Below are 17,027 nucleotides of genomic sequence, written 5' to 3'. Positions count from 1 at the left end.
TTTGATCCCTCGGCTGGAAGATCCCTTAGAGGAGGAAAATGGCAGTCCACTTCAGTATTTTTGCCTGAAAAACTCCACGGACAAGAGGAACCTGGTAGGATACAGTCCACGGTGTCACAACGAGTTGGACACGACTGAACACACACACACACACACACACACACACACACACACACAATGTAAGAGTGCTTGGGATCCCACTGTACAAGTGGAGGGATTGTCAACGAATAGGAGGCATTACTGAAAAAAAAAAAAAAATGGAAAAAGGTTATAAAACAGGGAACAGACAGATTTAGTCATGTAGATTTAGTTTGTAGATTTAGTCATGGCATGATGAGGAAGTTCTCATCTGACAGTTTCCATTTTCTCAACTGAGTTTTCCAGGGAAAAAAAAGGAGGAGAGGTTTTTTTTTTCCCCAAAAAGTGAAAATTTCCAGATTTAAACAAGGGACGACTGAGTTTGGCCGACAGCAAATAGTTCATTCATTTTAAGTGCCTGTGTTGGACACATAGGTCGGCGAGTCTAGCGAAAGGGCGGAAGCATTTAGCATGGGCCAGATCAAGAAGACTCCCAGTCTTCCAAACCCTAAGGCAAAGGGGCAAAGGCGCCTTCCGGCTCTCGGTTCCCCAGGCGCGACTCTCCAGGACCTACTCACCTGGCGCTGGAGGAGCGGCCTGCGCATGTCTCTTGGGACCACGGCTGGTCGGCGCATGCGCACGGCGCCTCGTGGATTCGCGCTCCTTTTCCCCGCCACCGTTGCTCCCGGGTTCCCCTGATTTTACCCGGCGGCAGTTTGCTACCTCGGCGGCCAGAATGGAGCGAGTGGACCAACTGGAGCTGCTAATGGAGAAGAGTTTCTGGCAGGAGGCTGAGCCACCGGCGGAGCTGTGAGCGGAGCGGGGGGTGGGGCTGGGAGTATAGCGGGAGATTTGAAAAGAAAGGAGCGGGAGGCCGCATCCATTCCTCCGCGGACCCGGGCTCCGAGCACAGTGACCGAGCTCGGGTCCCGGGGTGCCCGACGAGCTTCCGGAGCTGGGGTCCGCCTCGCAGCCTCTCTCTGGCGCCGAGCCCAAGCCAGAGCTTGAATACTTTTCCTCCTCCAGAGGTTCATTCTTAACCTCTTTCCTAAATCTGGGGAGTCTCAGCCACCTTACATGTCTTCAGGGAAGGCAGTTGCAACTGCTAGATCCTTTTCTTGAAGTTTAGATGGAGAAAGTTATTCAGGAAGAAGTCTGTACTCTCAAGTCGGCTTAAATGATTGGGGAAACTTGACCGGCAAGCATAGTGTAGAATTTCTGTCAGTAGTTATGATAATGAGGCTAATTATGGTTGACGGATCTTTGCGCTTTGGGTTTTGATCAGCAATACCTTTTGGGAGATCCTTAAAGCATCCCAGCTGACTTTGGGAAATTCATAGCCCGTGGGTAGGTGGGGTAGGTGAATAGAAGGGGTTACAAAATAATTGTGAAATTGACTTGCCCATTAGAAATAAGAAATTTCTGAGTTATTCTATGAAAAATGGTTAATGTGACAGGTATTTAGCTTGCTTTCTCTACAAAGCATGAGCTAGTTGATCCCCAATGGAATTTTATAGGATTTCCTGCATTAAATAGTAGGTTGTACTAAATTTCTAAGTACTCGCCTAATTGAAATCTCAATATAATAATGAAACTCACAGTAGGACTTCCAACAAACCACCCATACTACATTTTCCCATAACAGACATCTTTTATGTTCAAAAGGATAGTGTCCTAGACATTTCCTTTTACTTGTACTTTGGGAAGGCTTGCACCAGTGGTAGGAATTTGTTGTTTGATATTTTTCAGTTTATCACTAGCCCTCATAATCATAGTCCCAAAGAACTCCTCATAGAGCTTATATTTTGAAAAACCCATATCATGAACGTTTTAAATGGCATTCCTTCTGGGAAGTGGGGCTTCCCTGGTGGCTCAGAAGGTAAAGCATCTGCCTGCAATGCGGGAGACCTGGGTTCCATCCCTTGGTGGGGAAGATCCCCTGGAGAAGGAAATGGCAACTTACTGTAGTACTCTTGCCTGGAAAACCCCATGGATGGAGGAGCCTGGTAGGCTACAGTCCATAGGGTTGCAGAGAGTCCGACATGACTGAGCGACTTCACTTTCTTTCAGTTTCTGGGAAGTTTTTTTTTTCCTCTAATAGGAATTCTGCTGTGCCCTTGCTCTCTTAATTTTTACCTCTTTTGATCATTGTGATAAGCTTTCTGGAAGAAACCTAGAAGGTTGGTTTGTAGATAAAGGAGATTGGATGGCTTCTTATTTCATGCTTGTGCTACAGTAGTTTTGTATGTGTTATGCTTTAGATTTCAGAAGAAGAAGGTGGAAGCTTCCTTTTCTAAGATAGCTCTGAGCCGAGGAATGGATAACCGGTACCTGGTATTAACAGTCAATATTGTGCGGAGTGAAGAAGGAAACCATGAAAAGCACCTAACCATCACTGCTTCCCAGTCACTAGAATATAAAGAACTGTGTATCCTTAGGAATGATTGGTAATTTTTGTGTGACTTTGAGCAATGATGTGGCAGAAGCTTAAGGGTACTGTCTTAAAAACTGTCATGTGGGCTTGTGTGGATGTTGCAATAATTTAATTGTTAATAAAGAGAATAGATATGAACTCAGATTAAATCTGCAAAAATAGTGCATCTCAGGTCCCTTATTCCAAAACTTGATTTTCATTGTCATTTGAAAATCAAGTGCAAGGGGACTTATTAAATTACTACTTCCTATTTCCCAGTACTTTCTGGGATTGCAGCTTAAAACTTGTTTAGTTCTCACTAAGGGCAAAATTAGTCATAAGAACATCCTTAGACTCTAGATTTCGCTACTCAATCAATATATGGTATGTGAGGGGTGAGGGGGAGGTGCAGAGGTGAAGGTCTGACTTCGTCTAGGCTGCAAGTTTGACGGTTTGAACTAGATAAATATGATTTTGTTCTTGGTATATTGGGTTTGGCATCATGCCTTAGGACTTACAGAAGCTGTAGACATTAGTTTTACAGAATGAGAGAATCATTAAGAATGAGAGAATTAGTATTATAACAACCTCATCCATACTTGGAGCTATATGTTACACTATTAATGATTTGATAGTTTTTGCAGTAGATGATGCCAGACCCAAAAATTTAGAAATTATTTCTTTACATAAAATATTTATTTATTTTTAAAGCCCCTTAACGTGTTTAAATGTACGAATCTAAATTTTGTGTACCTTATTTTTAGGTGCTCTGTGCCAGTAGAGCCAGGGGACATCATTCATTTGGAGGGAGACTGCATATCCGATACTTGGATAATAGATGAAGATTTTGGATATTTGATTCTATATCCCGACATGCTGATTTCTGGCACAAGCATAGCCAGTAGTATTCGATGCATGAGAAGAGCTGTCCTGAGTGAAACATTCAGGGTGAATAATATTAACAGCCAGTGTTTCTACAGTGTCTTAAGAGTTTACAGAGCACTTTTACACTCTTATTTAATCCTCCTAACAATCTTGTGAAGTAGATGGCATTAATTAGCTTCATTTTACAGACAAGGAACACCAGACTCAGAGAAGTTAAGTGATTTGTTCAGAGTTACTGTAGCTAGTAAATGACAAGGCTAGGATTCAAGGCCGGTACCCTAAGAATCCTTTGAATCTTATTTAACATTTAATAAAATAAGTAACTCTAATAATAAGATAAATAATTTAAGTGATAAAATTTTTAATTTAATACATCTGGGTATTTCCAAACTTGGCTTCATATGATTCTCAGTAAAAGTAAATATGACAGTCTCTTTTAAAGATATTATAATGGAAAATTTCAAACATACACAAAGAGATGGTTCTTATAAACTCCCATGTACCCGTTTTGTTGTTCTCAGAGATTGTATTTTGCAACTTAAAACTATTTTTCAAATTAGAACTGAGGATTTAAAAAACATGTAAGCACAATATTTTTATCATATCTGATAAAATTACCAGTAATTCCTTAAGTTAATATAATTCGCAGTTTATCTCTTAATGTTTTTTGTCAAAAATATCTTTTTATTCAGTTTGTTAGAATCGATATGCAAATTAGGTCTTTGTATTGTATTTGGTTGATATATCTCATAGTTTCTTTAATCTGTATTCTGCTTTTCACCCACTCCCTTTCAATGCCATTATTTTTTGAAGAACTTGGGTTTTTAATTGTTAAGTTTTTTTTCTTTCTCCTAGGGTATTCTTCTTTATACAGTTTGTATGTATTTAGAAAATCAAAAAATACAGCTAAGCAAGAAGAGAAAAAGGAGGAGAAATACCTAAGTAGATTTTCTAATAGTCTTAGTTATCACTTATTTGTAGTTTTTTTTAAATTTGTTGTTTTCTTCAGCTGTTTTGTGGGGGGGGGGGATTACTATTAACTTCTGTTTTAACTGCATATTATAAAGCAGACCTGAATACCTTAATCTTTTAAAACCTTATTTTGAAATAATTTTAGACTCACGTAGAACTTAAAAAATTAGTACAGGGATTTCCTCTGTAAGTTAATTTTTAAAATTACTGATGGGTGTTTTGGTGGACTTAATCTTGTTTTTTGATAGTTTCAAGAGGAAGATCCAGGCTAATAAAAGAGTTAATTGAAAAATAGTTTTTGAGTGTCAAGAACTTGTCAAAATCTCTGCTGTAGGGAATTCCCTGGTGGTCCAATGGTTGGGACTCGGCACTTTCGCTGCTGGGGCCTGGGTTCGGCCCCGGGTTGGGGAACTAAGATCCCACAGCTGCGCAGTGCCACCACAAAATATCTCTGCTGTGAGTTTATTTTGTGTTTGAGTATTTTACTCACATGAGTTTATAAGCTATGCCTTTATTGATTATTCTATATGGGTTTATTATAAAGTGAAATTAGAGACAAATATGTTAAATATTAATATTTTAAAATATATTGAACTTTTTCCATATAGGTTATTTTTAATTCTTTCAAAATGGAAATACAGTGATTTGAAAAATACCTCACTCATAATATAATTCAGGCAATTCTAAATTGAAGAAAGTGAAAGTCACCTGTAATTTCACTCACCGGAAAAGAATTGTTTAATATTTTGGCATTTGTCTCACCAGTGCACTTTGGCTATGCTAGTTCAATAGGTTAGGTAATAAATATAGGATCATGTCCATTGATACGTTGTGAAATAAAATATTTGTATGACGTTTTTTTTTGATAGAACTCTGATCCAGCCACACGCCAAATGCTGATTGGTACGGTTCTTCATGAAGTATTTCAAAAAGCAGTAAGTGATAGTTTTGCCCCAGAAAAGCTACAAGAACTTGCTTCTCAAACTGTTCAAGAAATAAGGCATCTGAAGGAAATGTAAGTATTTAGGAGAGGAACTCTAGATAGAGTTTTGTTATATAGCTTCTTCCCTGGCATCTATAAGGTATTTGGCTCTTAGACTATTAAATATGTCAGTATAATACTAGAATGCAGATTTCAGGGTTGTCGTATCCCACCGCAATTCTGTGAAGAGCTTCTGAAATTGCAGAGCAGGAATTCTTTGGCTAAAAATATCTAAGTTTTCTCTGTATGCACAATAGGCTCCATAGCTGCACTCAGAGAATGTGAACTTTTTGTTTTACTTCTAGAAACATTGTGACATCCTGAAAATTCTATGGGGTTGGGAATCAGATGAACCTCCTTTCAGATTCTAGCTTTGCCAGGTTTATGACTGAACAAGTTACTGAAAGATTCTGAAAAGGGTGATAATACCTGTTTTGCAGACTTTCTGTGACAATGGAGATAATGTACCCACAAATGGCTAATCTTTGGCATCTTATGAGTGACTACCTGCAGAGGGATTGGCATATTCTGTCTTTGTTTCCTCCTTTACTTTTATTGCAGTTCATCTTTTTTTCACAGAAGTGTTTTTATTAGTGGTGATTTTGCTTTCCAGACTAGTTGACATAAACCTACTTCTCCTGGTTGTAATTCTGTTTATTTCATTGTTTAAATAGGAAAAATGTGTTCCATAATTCCATGCCAATTTACTAATACGTACAACCTATTGTCTTTTTTGAAAAGATATCTTTACATTTTGGCTGTGGTGGCGTGGCTCTTTGTTGCTGCACTTGGGCTTTCTCTAGTTGCAGTGAGTGGGGGCTACTCTTCATTGCGGTTCATGGGCGTCTCATTGCGGTGGCTTTTCTCTTGTTTTGGAGCACAGGCTGTTGGCATGCAGGCTTCAACAGTTGCAGTGCTTGGGCTCAGTTGTCGTGGCCCATGGGCTCCAGAGCTTGTGCTCAGTAGTGGTACACAGGCTTTGTTGCCCTGTAGCATGTGGGATCGGAGAGGGCAATGGCACCCCACTCCAGTACTCTTGCCTGGAAACTCCCATGGACGGAGGAGCCTGGTAGGCTGCAGTCCATGGGGTCGCTAAGAGTCGGCCACGACTGAGCGACTTCACTTTCACTTTTCACGTTCATGCATTGGAGAAGGAAATGGCAACCCACTCCAGTACTCTTGCCTGGAAAATCCCATGGACGGAGGAGCCTGGTAGGCTGCAGTCCATGGGGTCGCTAAGAGTCGGCCACGACTGAGCGACTTCACTTTCACTTTTCACATTCATGCATTGGAGAAGGAAATGGCAACCCACTCCAGTGTTCTTGCCTGGAGAATCCCAGGGACGGGGGAGCCCGGTGGGCTGCCGTCTATGGGGTCGCACAGAGTCGGACACGACTGAAGTGATGCAGCAGCAGCAGCATGTGGGATCTTCCCGGACCAGGGGTCAAACCATTGCATTGCAAGGCAGATTCTTTTTTTTTTTTTTTCTTTTGTTTTTTAATTTTATTGAAGTATAATTGATTTACAATATTGTGTTAATTTCTGCGTAGCTAAGTGATTCAGTTATACGTACATGTATATATTCTTTTTCATATTCTTTTCAGTCGTGGTTTATTACAGGAAATTGAATATAGTTCTCTGTGCTATAAAGTTGGACCTTGTTTATCCATGCTAAATGTAATAGTTTGCATCTACTAACCCCAAACTCCCAGTCCATCCCTCCTCTTTCCCTCTTCTCCTTGGTAATCCCAAGTCTGTTCTCTGTGTCTGTGAGTCTGTTTTATATGTGCATGCTCAGTTATGTACAACTCTTTGCAACCCCAGGGACTGCAGCCCACCAGGTTCCTCTGTCCATGGGAATTTCCAGGCAAGAATACTGGAGTGGGTTGCCATTTCCTACTCCAGCAAGGCAGATTCTTAGTCAATGGACCACCAGGGAAGCCCCAACCTATTGTCTTAAAAATGTTTTAAAGAGGACTTCCCTGATGGTCCAGTGGTTAAGAATCCACCTTCTGATGCAGGGGATGTGGTGGGTTTGATCAATTTTGTCCAATAATGTTCTTTGAAGTGTTTTTTTCCCCTCTAGGACAGGATCCAGTCTGAGAACATTTTAAAAAAAAATATTTATCTATTAATTTATTTGGCTGTGCCAGGTCTTAGTAGTATCATGCAGGATCTTTAGCTGTGGCATGTGGGATCTAGTTCCCTCACCAGGGAACAAACCTAAGCCCCTTACATGGGGAGTTTTAGCTGTTGGACCGCTAGGGAAGTCCCCTGGTCTGGGTACATTTAAAGTTTTTATATATACTGTCAGATTGCTCTACATAGACATTGTCCTGTTTCTTTCTTTCATTTTTTCCTGTTTTTTTTTTTTTTTTCATTTTTTCCTGTTTTATTGAGATGTCAGAAAGTGTGTGTTAGTTGCTCAGTCGGGTCTGACTCTTTGTGACCCCATGGATGGTAACCTGCCAGGCTCCTCTGTCCATGGAATTCTCCAGGCAAGAATACTGGAGTGCATTGCCATTTCTTTCTCCAGGGGATCTTTCCAGCTTCAGGGATTGAACCTGGGTTGGCTTCATTGTGGACAGATTTTTTTACTATCTTAGCCACCAGGGAAGCCCATTGGGATATCATTGACGTATAATATTGTATTAATTTAAGGTATGCATCGTAAAGCTTTAATATGTGTGTATATTTCAAAATTCATTTTTCATTTCTGTAGGCAGTATATTGGTCCTTGTTTCCCCCACATCCTCACCTATATCACCTTTTATCCTCTGGAAGCTGCCAGATTTTAAGCAGCCATTTTCAAACAAATAGCTTTTGCCTTTTGTGGGCTGATTGTGTTTCTGTAGGTCATTTGGGGCACTTTGAGAGCACTTTGGTATTAGCAGTTGCTCCCTGGTTGAGATATTTCAGTTTTGCCTTCAATCTGAAGTTGGTTTTGTGCTTAAGCCAAGCTATCTTGGCAGAGCTAGAGTCGCTAATTCTGTCTTTCCTGCTGAACTGGCTCTCCTCGAGGACTGATAGGGCTCTGCTCTGTTAGTTCTGGTAAGCCAGAGTTAGCAGAAACCTAGGAAAGAGGAAGCTTATTAAATTCGATAGTAGAAATGTTGCAGTTATATGGTTAATTTGCAGTGTTCTGGAGTCTCAGAGTTTGATGAATATGTTATTATGGTGCTATCTTTAGAAGGTGAGAAAAATGGTAAGGTTTGTCATTTGAAAGGAATGTGCAGAGTATTGGTGGTTATGCTAGTACCCAGGTGAACTCAGGCCTGCAGGGAGAAAATAATGGCAGTAAATTTTCAAAACACAGTGTGAAAGTGAAAGTCACTCAGTTTTGTCCGACTCTTTGGGACCCCATGGACTGTATAGTCCATGGAATTCTTCAGGCCACAATACTGGAGTGGGTAGCCTTTCCCTTCTCCAGAGGATCTTCCCAACCCAGGGATTGAACCAGGTCTCCCGCATTGAGGGCAGATTCTTTACCAGCTGAGCTGCAAGGGAAGCCCAAGAATACTGGTGTGGGTAGCCTATCTCTTCTCCATTGGATCTTCCCGACCCAGGAATCGAACTGGGGTCTCCTGCATTGCGGGCAGATTCTTTATCAACTGAGCTATGAGGGAAGTCTGAAAACACAGTGTAGAGGGAGCATAAGGGCTGAGAACTTAAATTCCCAAGCTGGAGCTGTGTGTCCTTTGGAAGTAACTTCTGAGCTTCAGTTTCCGCAGTTCTAAGGAGGGATGACGATAGTAGTATCTCATAGAGAGAGAACAAGGGTTGAAAGTGTTCATGTAAATCACCTAGAATAGTGCCTGGCCTAAAGTCAGCACTATATGAGTATTCAGTGTTACCATCTTCATATCTTGTTGAATTCTTGTCATACACCAAGTATTTTACGTAGGCTGTTTTTCTTGATCCTCAAACTAATTTGTGTGGTAGTTATCATCTCACCTTATAGATGAGGAAACTGAGGCTTGGTTCACAGTGAATGGCTCAGGGCTTCCCTGATGGCTCATTGGTAAAGGATCCACTTGCCAGCGCAGGAGACACCGCTTTGATCCCTGGTCTGGGCAGACATGCTGCAGCGCAGCTAAGCCTGGGTACCACATCTATTGAACTTGCGCTCTGGAGTCTCGGATGCACAACCACTGAGCCCGTGTGCCGCAGCTACGGAAGCCTGTGCGCCCTCGAGCCTGAGCTCTGCAACATGAGAAGCCACCACGAAGAGAAGCCTGCACATTGCACCTAGATAGTAGCCCCCGCTTCTGCCACTAGAGAAAAGCTTGCACAGCAGCAAAGATCCAGCACAGCCAAAAATAAATAAATAAAATTATTTTAAAAAAGAGAGAAACAATGACTGGCCCAAAGTTATACATCTAGTAAAGATGTGTAAATAAAGAGTTAAGGATTCAAACCTAAGTGTGATCTGACACAGAAACACGTGTGCTGTTAATATTCTGGAGTAATTATTAAGGTTGTGATGCTTAAATATAAAGATGGAGCTGGGAAAACCATCCAGGGAGGTGATAGCAATTCTCAGAACTTTTTGGTCTCCGGACCCTGTTAACACTAAAGTATTATTGAGGACCCTTAGAACTTTTGTTTATGAGGGTTATATCTATAGATAATTACTGTGTTAGAAATGAAAGCTGAGGCAGTTTGAAAATATTTATTGATTAATTCTAAATAATAACAGCCCATGCCACATTAACATAAATAAGTTTAATGAAAAATAACTATTTTTGAAAAAAATAATGAGACAAGTCACATCGTTTTACATTTTGGCAAATGTTTTAATTTTATAACTTAATACTAGATACCTGGTTTCTTATATCTGCTTCTGCATTCTCTATATTGCTATATTGTGTGTATGTGTGTGTGTGTGTGTGTGTGTGTGTGTGTGGACTCAGAAATCTCCACTGTGTACTCAGGAGAGAACAAGAGCAAAAAGGCAAATAATGTTGTAGAATTATTATGACACAGTTTTGACCTTGTAGGCACCCTGAAAAACTGAGACTAGATTCTGTTAGTCTTTCCTGACTTTTGACCCAAGAAGTTAGTAGCCCTATAGATTGTCCTTTGATCTAGTAAGGCAGATGTTCCATTTCTGTTCCTATGGCCTTTTTCCCTCTTTTACATTTCTACTTTCCATTGCTGGGCTTCAGGACCAACAATTGTGGTTTCTTTTTTTACCCCTGAAGTGTAACTGGGACCTATTAGACTTGAGATGTTAGGAGTTGGAGCAAATATAAAATTTGATGTCATGTCACTGTTACTTGGATTTTTTGTGTGTATGTGGTAAAATACACATAGCATTAAAAAATCATAATCTTTTATTTCTTACTCTTGGCCATGTGGCATTCAGGATCTTAGTTCCCCTGCACAGAGTCTTTACCACTGGACCACCAGGGAAGTCCCCATAATCATAGTCTTAACCACTTTTGAGGGTATAGTTTAGTGTCATTAGTACATTGACATTGTGTAAACATTACCATTGTCCACTGCCAGAACTTTTTTGTCTTTCCGAACTGAAACCTTACATCTGTTGAACAACTCCTCACTTCCCCCAGTCCCTGGCAGTCACCATCCTTTTTATCTCTATGAATTTGACTAGTACAGGTACCTCATGTTAAGTGGTCATGCAGTATTTTTTCTTTTGTTATTGGCTTATTCAGTATAATGGCAAGTTTCATATGTGTTGTAACATGTATCAGAATTTCCTTCCTTTCCAAGGCTAAATAATATTCCATTGTATCACATTTAATTTATTTTTTCAGTCGTTGATGGGTGCTTGGGTTGCTTATATGAATGTTTTTGTCCTTGTTTACTTTTTTCATATTTAAAATTTCTTATTTTGACAGGTACCGCCTAAAACTGAATCAAGATGAAATAAAACAAGAAGTAGAGGAGTATCTTCCTTCATTTTCTAAATGGGCTGGAGATTTCATGCATAAACATACTTCAACTGACTTCCCTCAGATGCAGCTCTCTCTGTAAGAAACTGATTTTTGTGTATATGGTGTTTATGTGTTTAATCCAGGATTTTATTCAAGATGTTGAATTAAAGCTTTTTAGAGGTCAAGTTGAACTTACCAGGTGGCACAGTGGTAAAGAGTCTGCCTGCCAGTGCAGGAGATGCAAGAGATATGGGTTTGATCCCTGGGTTGGGAAGATCCCCTGGAGTAGGAAATGGCAACCCACTCCAGTATTCTTGCCTGGAAAATTCCATGCACAGAGGAATCTGGTGGGCTATAGCCCATGGGGTCACAAAAGAGTCATACACCACTGAGCGATTGAGCACACACACAGAGATCAAGTCATGAAAACTAGCCTTTTTGCTTGCTTACTTTATAAATTACAGTCCTGAGTATCTTTCTTGGACCAAAAAAAAATAATGAATAGAAAATTCTATTTTCATTTTAATAAAATTTGTAGTTTTGGGATGTAGGTATGTTTTTTTTAAAATAAAATTTTCAGTTTGTAAATATTTGGGGGTGTTTCTTAATATCACATATATTTCTCTGTGTTACTATCATGTATGGACTGTCTCATGTTGATTGCCGTGAATTTGTACTATGTTTAAATACTGTGTTTAGCCATTCAATACTGTTTGGCTTTTGGTTGGTTTCTTTTACTTCTTTTCCTGCTTAAAGTAGTAGCATTGGTATAAATTTGTAGGTAGTCCTTTTTTCCTCCCACTGTTTGCCGATTTGGCAAATATTTATTATATGCCTAATGTGTGCCAAGTAGTGATCTAGGTACTGGGATCACAGTAGTGGAAAAAATAAAAAAGCCACTGACTTCATGGTGCTTCTGTGCTACTGAGCAAGTGAACAGCAAGGTGTCAGATCATGATAAGTGTCATGTAGAATAATGGGGAGGGTAAGGGAAAGGAGTTGAAGGGACGTACTTCTGTAGAATGATCATGAAAGGCCTCTAATAAGGAATGTTGAGCAGGAACCTGAAGAAAATGAAGGAGGGAGCCATGCAGCTATTTGTACGAAGAGCACTCCAGGCAGAAGCCCTGTGACTCACGCACCCCACCAGTGTGGCTGGACAGAGTGAGGTGGCAGAGATGGTAGGACAGGCAGCTGTCCTAGGGCCTCTGCAGCCTTGCAGGACGTTGGCTGCCATTCTGATTCCATGGCCAGATGTCATTTGGCTACCATGGGAAGCCATTGCAGGGTTTGCGCAGAGGGTTTTGATATCATTTCTTTCTTTCTTTTTTTAAAAATAGGCACTTTTATTTTTCTTTAAATAGTCATAACTTCCTTTTACATCAATATTCTTCATCTTTTCTCAAAGATGGATATTTTATATCAAAATATCCAAATTCCAAAGATGGATATTTTATATCATGACACTTTGTGATCTGAACTCATTTTAAGATTTTTGAGTCTGAAATCTTGGGAACAGTGAGTTCTTTGGACCAATATGTTTTCTCAAGTTCTCTGTGGTTCAAAGGACAGACTGAGCCTGGTTGTGTATCCCAGTTTTGCCACAGTTTTGCTGTGTAACTTTAGGCCAGTTCCTTTACCTCGCTTTGTTAGTTTCTATATTGATCTGATTTACTTTCGAAAATATCAGTCTGGCTGCTCTTTTGAGACTGTGTTGTAGGATAGGGGCAGAGGTTGTGAGACCAATTTGGAGGTTCTTGAAGAAATCCAAAATAGAGATGGTGGTGGCTTAGACCAGAGTGAGAGTTGTGGAAGTGATGAGTATCACTTGGAGTATAGTCAGATTTTCAAGGTAGAGGTGATAGATTTTGGATTGGGTGCAAGGTATGAGGGAAAGACAAGTCAATGGTGATTCTAGAGGAGAAATATGATGAGTAGGGTCAAGAGAGAATGGTAGAAGAGAATTTGGAATCAGAGAGTGTAGACTAGTGTATTGACAGGTTGTCGTATAAAAGGGTATGTAGAAATGGAATGTTAGCCAGAGGCTTATGTGGGGTTAAGAGAGTTTTGTTTTTGTTTTAAAGTTGGGAGATACAGGACATTATATGTCAATGAGAAGAATTCCATAGAGGGCAACATTATTCTTAGAGCTGTGTCATTGAGTAGAAAAGAGGGAATGAGTACACAAGTTGAGGAGTGGACCTTATGGAGACAGTTGCTTCTGTATATTGAAACCTCGGAACTGGACTACTTTATCCAAGGTGCTTGGAAAATGTACAACCTTTTGCATATGGCTAGAATTCTTTGAGAATTTTTTAAGTCATTTTAGAAGGTTACCAGCATTGTTTCAATGTTCTGTGTCTTCTGGTAGGATTTTATTTATTTATATTTATTATAATTATTTGTAGTTGAGTGACTTTCAGTATATTCATAGAGTTGTACAACCATCACCACAATCAATTTGTCAATAGGAACTTTGATATGTATTTTAAAAGTACTTAGTGGTTGTGTTCATTTTGGCAGTACCGTACAGGAAAATATGAATGCTACAGAGAAGATTATCATGGCCCCTATACAAGGATGGGGCTTCCCTTGTGGCTCAGCTGGTAAAGAATCCACCTGCAATGTGGGAGACCTAGGTTTGATCCCTGGGTTAGGAAGATCCCCTGGAGAAGGGAGAGGCTACCAACTCTACTCTTCTGGCCTGGAACATTCCACGGACTGTATAGTCCATGGGGTCACAAAGAGTCGGACACGACTGAGCAACTTTCACTTTACTTTATACAAGGATGACACACAAGTTCATAAAACATTCCATATTTTTATAAAGAATGCATATCACTTTGTTGTATACCTGAGACTAACACATTTTAAATCAACTATACATCAGTTAGAAAAAACACATAGTGGTTAAAAAAAAAATAAGGCTTATCTTGCTGTTAGAATTGCATTTATTTGTCACATTCTTTACTTTTGTTGTGGTCGTAAATTTACAAACCAGGTACTTACCTGGAAAAAAAAAGCTAGAGTAAATTGGTTAATGTTTCTTGTTTTCGTTTTCTTAAAGCATTTATTTATTATTTAATTTTTGGCTGTTCTGGGTCTTTGTTGCTGCAGAGAGCGTGCGCCACTCACTGGGTGTGGCGCGTGGGCTTCTTCAATTGCGATGACTTCCCTTATTGCTGAGCACAGGGTCAATAGCTGTGGCACATGGGCTTAGTTGCTCTGGGACATGTGGGATCTTGCTGGATCAGGGATCGAATCTGAGTCTCCTGCACTGCAAGGCAAATTGTTTACCACTGAACCACCAGGGATGCCCCTCTTGTAGTGTTTTTAAAAATGAATTTGTAAATGCTTTGTTCTTTGTTTCTTTGGAGCAGATTGCGATGTCTTGCACAGGGGATGACTCTTGGTGCATCACTCTTCACTATGATAATCTGCTAAGTGTTTATTAAACAGTCATTCTTTTCCTGGTTCCTTGCTTTGTTTTGTAGTATTTCTGTCATTTTGGTCTCTTGATTTTCTGTAATAATTACAAACTTAATTTTGTTTTCCATCATTCCTCACAATTTCTTTCTAGTTGTTTTACCTTCCCTCCCTACCTTTCTTTCCTTCCTTATTAGAGTCATTCGTTTCTTTTTGAGCCATTTGAATTTTCTTGAGATTTAGAATTGTGGGTATCCATTTTTATGGTTGTTTTAGGTATTAGCTTTTCTGTCATTGTTATTTTAGCATTTTGTTCACATGTTTTTTCTTCTGGCTGACATTTTTGCAGTGCCAATAAGCTGCCATTTTCCTCACAGTCTTGTGGACTTATCTATTCAGCAGACACATGTTACCTGCTGTATCTGTGCCCCAGATGGTTCTAGATGTTACAGGGAGACTAAAGCCCTCCAAGAACACAGTGTATTGGTGGTAACTGAAAACACAGAGGTGGAGGGGGTTTCTGAGAGAGAACAGCAATCTGCTGAGGGCAGCAGAGGAGGCATAGAGTCCTGGGAGGCAACCATGTGTAAGCACACAGGGAGAGGACTTCCCTGGTGGTCCATTGGCTAAGACTCTGAGCTCCTAATGCAGGGGGCCTGGGTTCGATCCCTGGTCAGGGGACTAGATCCCACGTGCTCCGACTAAGACCTGGTGAAGCAGATTAAAATAATAAATAAATTTTAGAAAGAAAGGACATAAGGAAAGAGTAGAATTCATCAAAGGAGGCTTGGGGTGGACCCTTGAGGGATTTGGTAGCTTAGAAGCAGTGTGTCATGGAAGCTTAGGAGAGTTTGGGATTCCAAATCGTCTTTGATCTGAAAGGGATTTTGTGATTAAGCCTTAGATTTCCAGTAAGGAAAGTGAGGTGGTGTGACATGGTTTTATGTGAAAAAATTGTGGTAGAGCAAAGTCCAGAATAAGGAATTTCATGATTCCCAGCTTGGTATTCTCATCTCTGTGTCTTGGTATGAGGCTCTTCTTTGTTTCAATTATTTCTGATAGGGTTTTATGTGCCTGTCTATGAAGCAGGCACTTCTCTGTACTTTAACTTGCATCATTTCCCCAGCAGTTTATAGCTAGTCTTTTAAAAAAAAAAAGTCTTTAGGCTTTAGAGCAGAGAACGAGACCTTAAGCTATTTAAAGAGAGGACCTTTCTTCTTTATCTTCATGACATTATATTCTTTGCCAGGTGGTTCTCAAAGGAGTTTTACAATATTATGTTGATGAAAAGGATAGTAATTAAGTATAAAGTACTGTAATTTGTTCTTCAGATCTAAGTCTAAAACCATATTGCTTCTTTTTCTAGAGGAATCAAATTTTAGTAGCAACATTAAGTTTCATTATCTATCTTCTGTTAAATACATGGGCTTCTCAGGAGGCTCCATGGTGAAGAAACCACCTGCTGCCAGACAGTGCAGCAGATGTGGGTGCGATCCCTGGGTGAGGAAGACCTCCTGGAGAAGGAAGTGACAACCCACTCCAGTATTCTCACCTGGGAAACCCCATGAACAGAGGAGCCTGGCGGGTTGTAGTCCGTAGGGTTGCATATGACACTTGATGTTTAATATTAAAGTTTGCTTTATTTTAGAGACATATATTTAAGTGTGTCATGATCAGATAACTTCTAGTGAGAAAAAAAATTAATATTTAAGGAATCTGATAAGTTGTGGCTTCCCTGAATTCTTTTATTGTCCTCTTCTGAGATTGCAGAACTATACACGTATCCCTGGAGATTATATCTGAAGCATCCTGAAACAGTTTTTAAAAAATTATTGAAAATAGCACTCTTTTTCTTGGAATATTTTCTGATTTATTAAGAAATAGCTGCTTGGGACTTCCCTGGTGATTCAGTGGTTAAGAGTCTGTGCTCCCACGGCAGGCAGCACGGGTTCGACCCCTGGCACGGGGAACTGAGATCTCACATGCAGCATGGCAAAGCCAAAAAGTAAGCAAATAAAAAAAACAACCTATGAAATGAGTAAAACAAGTCAACTAAATCATGTATTCTGAGAGCAGAATTCTTACACTTTTTAAATCTTGATTTTTATATGATATAAAATGTTTTATTACTAGAAAGTTTATCCTTTTCATTTATCCATTTCATTTCCATTAGGTTTAGTATTCAGTTCAGTTCAGTCGCTCAGTCGTGTCTGACTCTTTGTGACCCCATGGACTACAGCACGCCAGGCCTCCCTGTCCATCACCAACTCCCAGATTTTATCCAAACTCATGTCCATTTTACTAAATCTAATTCCATTAGACTTAGTATTTTATACAGCTTTGAGTATAAAATAGGATTAATAAAAGATTG

General features: G+C 39.8%; 1 protein-coding gene across 1 annotated transcript in view; it reads left to right on the top strand.

Moving 5' to 3' along the window:
* The first annotated feature begins 391 nt into the window (after positions 1–391).
* Positions 392–17,027, top strand: part of DNA2 (DNA replication helicase/nuclease 2) — a 39,886-nt gene continuing 23,250 nt past the window's right edge. The window contains exons 1-5 of the mRNA XM_061161663.1: positions 392–888; positions 2,340–2,525; positions 3,256–3,439; positions 5,218–5,363; positions 11,195–11,326. Coding sequence (XP_061017646.1) covers positions 815–888; positions 2,340–2,525; positions 3,256–3,439; positions 5,218–5,363; positions 11,195–11,326 — 722 coding nt within the window. The 5' untranslated portion in view covers positions 392–814. The remainder of the gene's footprint in view (positions 889–2,339; positions 2,526–3,255; positions 3,440–5,217; positions 5,364–11,194; positions 11,327–17,027) is intronic.

This window comes from Dama dama, chromosome 15, assembly GCF_033118175.1.
Source record: "Dama dama isolate Ldn47 chromosome 15, ASM3311817v1, whole genome shotgun sequence".
Taxonomy (NCBI): Eukaryota; Metazoa; Chordata; class Mammalia; order Artiodactyla; family Cervidae; genus Dama; species Dama dama.
This window is presented reverse-complemented; position numbering and strand designations above follow the sequence as displayed.